This window comes from Atractosteus spatula, chromosome 2, assembly GCF_055471065.1.
Source record: "Atractosteus spatula isolate fAtrSpa1 chromosome 2, fAtrSpa1.hap1, whole genome shotgun sequence".
Classification (NCBI taxonomy): Eukaryota; Metazoa; Chordata; class Actinopteri; order Semionotiformes; family Lepisosteidae; genus Atractosteus; species Atractosteus spatula.
This window is the reverse complement of record NC_142707.1, coordinates 73425229-73429643: the sequence shown is the minus strand read 5'-3', so window position 1 is coordinate 73429643 and position 4415 is coordinate 73425229. Positions and strand designations below refer to the sequence as shown.

At 36.0% G+C, this 4415-nt stretch overlaps 1 protein-coding gene across 1 annotated transcript; it reads left to right on the top strand.

Annotated features, from left to right (window-relative positions):
- The first annotated feature begins 1624 nt into the window (after positions 1-1624).
- On the top strand, positions 1625-2659 carry LOC148840230 (trace amine-associated receptor 13c-like). The gene has a single exon (XM_088936725.1). The coding sequence runs from the start codon at positions 1625-1627 to the stop codon at positions 2657-2659; it is 1035 nt and encodes a 344-aa protein (XP_088792851.1).
- The last annotated feature ends 1756 nt before the right edge of the window (positions 2660-4415 follow it).

Sequence of the window (4415 nt, the reverse complement as noted above, 5' to 3'; positions counted from 1 at the left end):
CTTACGGTAGTTTCGTAGCACTTATTCCCATATAACACAGTATAGATTACATAGTAGCCCCTGTGTCCAGCATTCTTTCATTCCAGTTCAAACTAGTTCTATAAAATACTGCAGATTCAGCAGGAAAAGTATCATACTGCATTTCATTGACTTGTTTACAGAGTCCCTCTCAACACATATGGCACGTTGTGAATTGCACTCCCTGTTCACATATTTGATTCATGTGGGCGACATTTTACAACTGCAGTACACGCTGTGATGCAAATATGTTTAAAGAGACCATACCATTCTACAGCACATTGATTACGCCACTTAAATGGCCTGTCCAGCTTCTATGACAGGGTTTGCAATATACTGTAGCGCTTTCGGGTTCACGTGGGTATGCACCCTTGCCGCTGCTGCCTCAGGTCGGCCCCCCACCGCTGGGGACTCGAACCCGGGACCCAACGTCACTCAACAGGGACCCAACCAGCTGAGCTAAAGGGAAATCTCCCCTCAGCCCGGCGGCTGCAGTCCCTGCTATTCACAGGGAAGGGCGGTGACGTCACCGCGCTGGTAAGCCGGCTTGCACAACCTGCAATGTCGGCCATATGCGTCACAATACAGTATGTGTTGATTCCATAGAAGAGATGGAATATCTCACCAGAAGTTAGAGTGAAACACCACCTGCTGCAGGTTGAGTATGGTATTTTTAAAATGAAAAACATAATGAGGTTGTGGTGTTTGTGTGAGAGAACAAAAATATAAAGTAGTTTCAAAAGAGAGAGAAAGTGATTGTAAAGTGAGTTATATGAAAGTCAGCGATCATGTACAAACCAGCCCACAGAGGGTGAGGCCTGGGTGTTTTACAAAGATTTTTTATATAAAGTGGAATTTACATACTGTATGTCAGGTCTTAGGTTAGCTTGGATGAATGTGACTTGTAAACATATCTAAATACATTATTTGTGATTGATTTTCTCTTAATTTGCTTCCCCATTTATTAAAATACTACATCACATTGATCAGGACACAGAAAATCATCTATCTATAAATGTTACTGGTCTATATTCCCTTGCAATTATAGGTGTGGAATTGTTCACTTTTATTATTTATTCACAAGGTAAGCTGGTGACAGGACCTGACTTTATATTTATATTTTTAACCATATTTATTTGATTACTCAAACATCCCAGTTTACTATATATATTCATGTTTTATATTCATTCAGATCAAGCTATATGATTTCAGTGGTATTTAAATTTATTAATATAGTTCTTTTGTTGCATTAACTTTTTTGGGGATTTTAATGAAGATGTTACAACTATACCTACAGTTCAGGATACGAGTCAAGTAACAAAACAGGTTAGCTCTAATGAGATCTCTAGACTCTTCACACCTTCTCATTTAATCAAAAACAAACATACTCATACCCACACACAAGCACAGAAGCAGGAGGAGTTACTAAAATCTCTTTAAAAACCAAGGAGAAGCAGAGACAAGAGTTACTGTATATTACTCGAATCCTTAAAGTTACAGCCATTTTAAGTTGGGTTAATATGGTACTTTTAAGGGTACAGAGTGGAATTCTGTATTTCTTTTTGCAATTTCAAAACCATTTTTCGATCATTTTATTTCTTGTATAATGGAATTAAAAGAAGTGAGAGGACATCAAATAGTGCAGTACTGTTTTCCATCTGACAATACATCTTGCACAAAAGAAACTCGATCCACAGCTGTTTATGTAATTGTATATGTTTTCTTTATATCAGTGGTGATGCTGACAGTGTGTGGAAACCTGATGGTGATCATTTCTATCTCTCACTTCAAGCAGCTACACACACCAACTAACTTCCTCCTGCTCTCTCTGGCTGTGGCGGACTTACTTGTTGGGCTGATTGTGATGCCATTTGTGATGATTAGATATATAGAAACTTGTTGGTATTTTGGGAGAATGTTTTGTATTATTTTTTACTCAGTTCTTTGCATTCTTACAGTTGTTTCTCTTAGCAATGTTATATTTATAAGTATTGATAGATATTTTGCAGTGTGTGACCCATTACAGTATTCTAATAAAATTACAGTTAATTTCACATGTTTTTGTATAATACTCAGTTGGACATTCTCTGTACTTTACGTGGTGGTTGTTGTTAATTTTAACATTAACTTTAAAAGCACAGAAGGCCTCAATGCCTGTCTAGGAGAATGTTTGTTTGAAATTAGTGCACCCTGGGTTATAGTTGACATGTTAGTTTCTTTTATTTTGCCTTGCTCTGTTATGATAGCTCTTTATATAAAAATATTTATTGTTGCTAAAAGGCATGCACGAGTGATCAAAACTGTTACTGAACAACTGAAGTGTAAGAAGAGAAGCAACAGTAAATTTTCCAAAAGATCAGAAAGGAAAGCAGCCAAAACCTTAGTAAGTGTAGTGGCTGCATTCCTTTTATGTTGGATGCCTTATTACATTGGCAGTATAGTTGAAGGAAGCCTTAGTGTCTCTTCTTCAGCTGCAGTCATTAATGCTCTAATCTTTCTTGCAAATTTTAACTCTGCAATGAATCCTGTTATTTATGCTTTGTTTTATCCCTGGTTTCAGAAGTCAATGAAAGAAATATTAACATTCAGAATATGTTATCCATCATCCACTTTAATTAATCTGTTTACTGAACATCATTAAATTGCTTACCATTTGAACTTCAACAGATTTTATGTTTAGGAATTTCTTTTGATCACTATTCAGTAATGAAAAATGAAGTACAGAAATTATAGGACATAAAAACAGTGTACTGAAAACATCTGCATGTTTTCATTAGTGGAATATTTTTTTCCTTCTAATGACATGTTCTTTTTTCACTTTTATTTAATAAAATGTTAACAAAAACATGATTAATTCTTTATCATTTCATTATAGAAAATATATCAATCAATTGCTCTGCACTGTTAATACTTGAATGGTGAGTGTTTTGATCTGCAAACATAATTTTACAATTCATTTATACTACAATGTTGCCCAGTTTGTGTAATCTATCATATTACATTTGGTTTATTGAAAAAAAAAACATTTTTATTGTCATACCTGGATGCCCAATGAAGTGGCTTCAATATGCAATTAATAATAGTAAAAACTGTATATTTTTAAACAATTACTAAATGTGTGGGTTGTTTTTATTGCCTGTTGTCTATTATTCCAAATAATTATAAAATAAAAGTTATTTTCTTTTTCCAAAACTGAGCCAGTTTTGAAATGTTTATTATGATGTTGATGCATTGCAATTTTCATCTCATGACATGAATATTATTTCGGATTCAAGTCAGGGCTTTGGCTGGGTTACTAAAGGTAATTTAATCTCTTCTTGTCAAGTTTCTCCAGTATGGGTCTGGTATTGCACTTCAAGTCATTGTCTATAAACACAAAATTGTGAATTTAAGAATCAGTTTTAGATCTCAAATAACTGAAATTATTTTTCCTATAGGTAGCTGAAAATAAAAACAGCAGTATAACATAATACATACCTAATGTATACAATGTATACACAGTAGATGATAGTGGTAGCTAAATATAAGTACACAACAGCATTTCACCTTTTTCATAAATATTTTATGCATCAAAGTCTTTAACTTGGTAATTTACAGTGAGTTGTGGTTTTAACATGCGTGTTCTAACATTATAAAGTATATATTCTGTACTTCATAAAAAGTTATAATGTTTTATCCTTTTCTAAGAATACGTTGGAATATATTGAAAAAAAAGTTGTACAGATTTAATAATAATAATAATAATAACAATTGCTTACACTTACAGTATATAGCGCTTTTCTGGACACTCCACTCAAAACACTTTACAGGTAATGGGGACTCCCCTCCACCACCACCACCAATGTGCAGCCCCACCTGGATGATGCGACGGCAGCCATAGTGCGCCAGAACGCTCACCACACATCAGCTATTAGTGGGGAGGAGAGCAGAGTAATGTAGCCAATTCATAGAGGGGGATTATTAGGAGGCCATGATTGGTAAGGGCCAATGGGAAATTTGGCCAGGACGCCGGGGTTACACCCCTACTCTTTTCGAGAAATGCCCTGGGATTTTTAATGACCACAGAGTGAGTCTAACCTAACCCTAACCCTTACCCTAACCCAGATCTGCCCCAGGCCTAGACTGCAGCAAAAGACCTCGTGAATTTGCTGGCGCAACTGTGAACGCCTGTGTGGTCATCACAGCGACATACAGTTGGACTCTTGTCAACAATCTGAAGAATTTTTATTCATCAGTAGTGCTATGCTGGGAACGAACAAGTCTTCTTCCTGTTTTAGAGTGACTTGCCCTGGACCAAACAGTCACTTTTCTGTGCACAGACTTTGTTTTTCCTAGCCCAGCCAAGATGCTAGCAAGAGGGTGGTCCTTGGAGAGAACGATGTCTTCTTCCTTCTTCC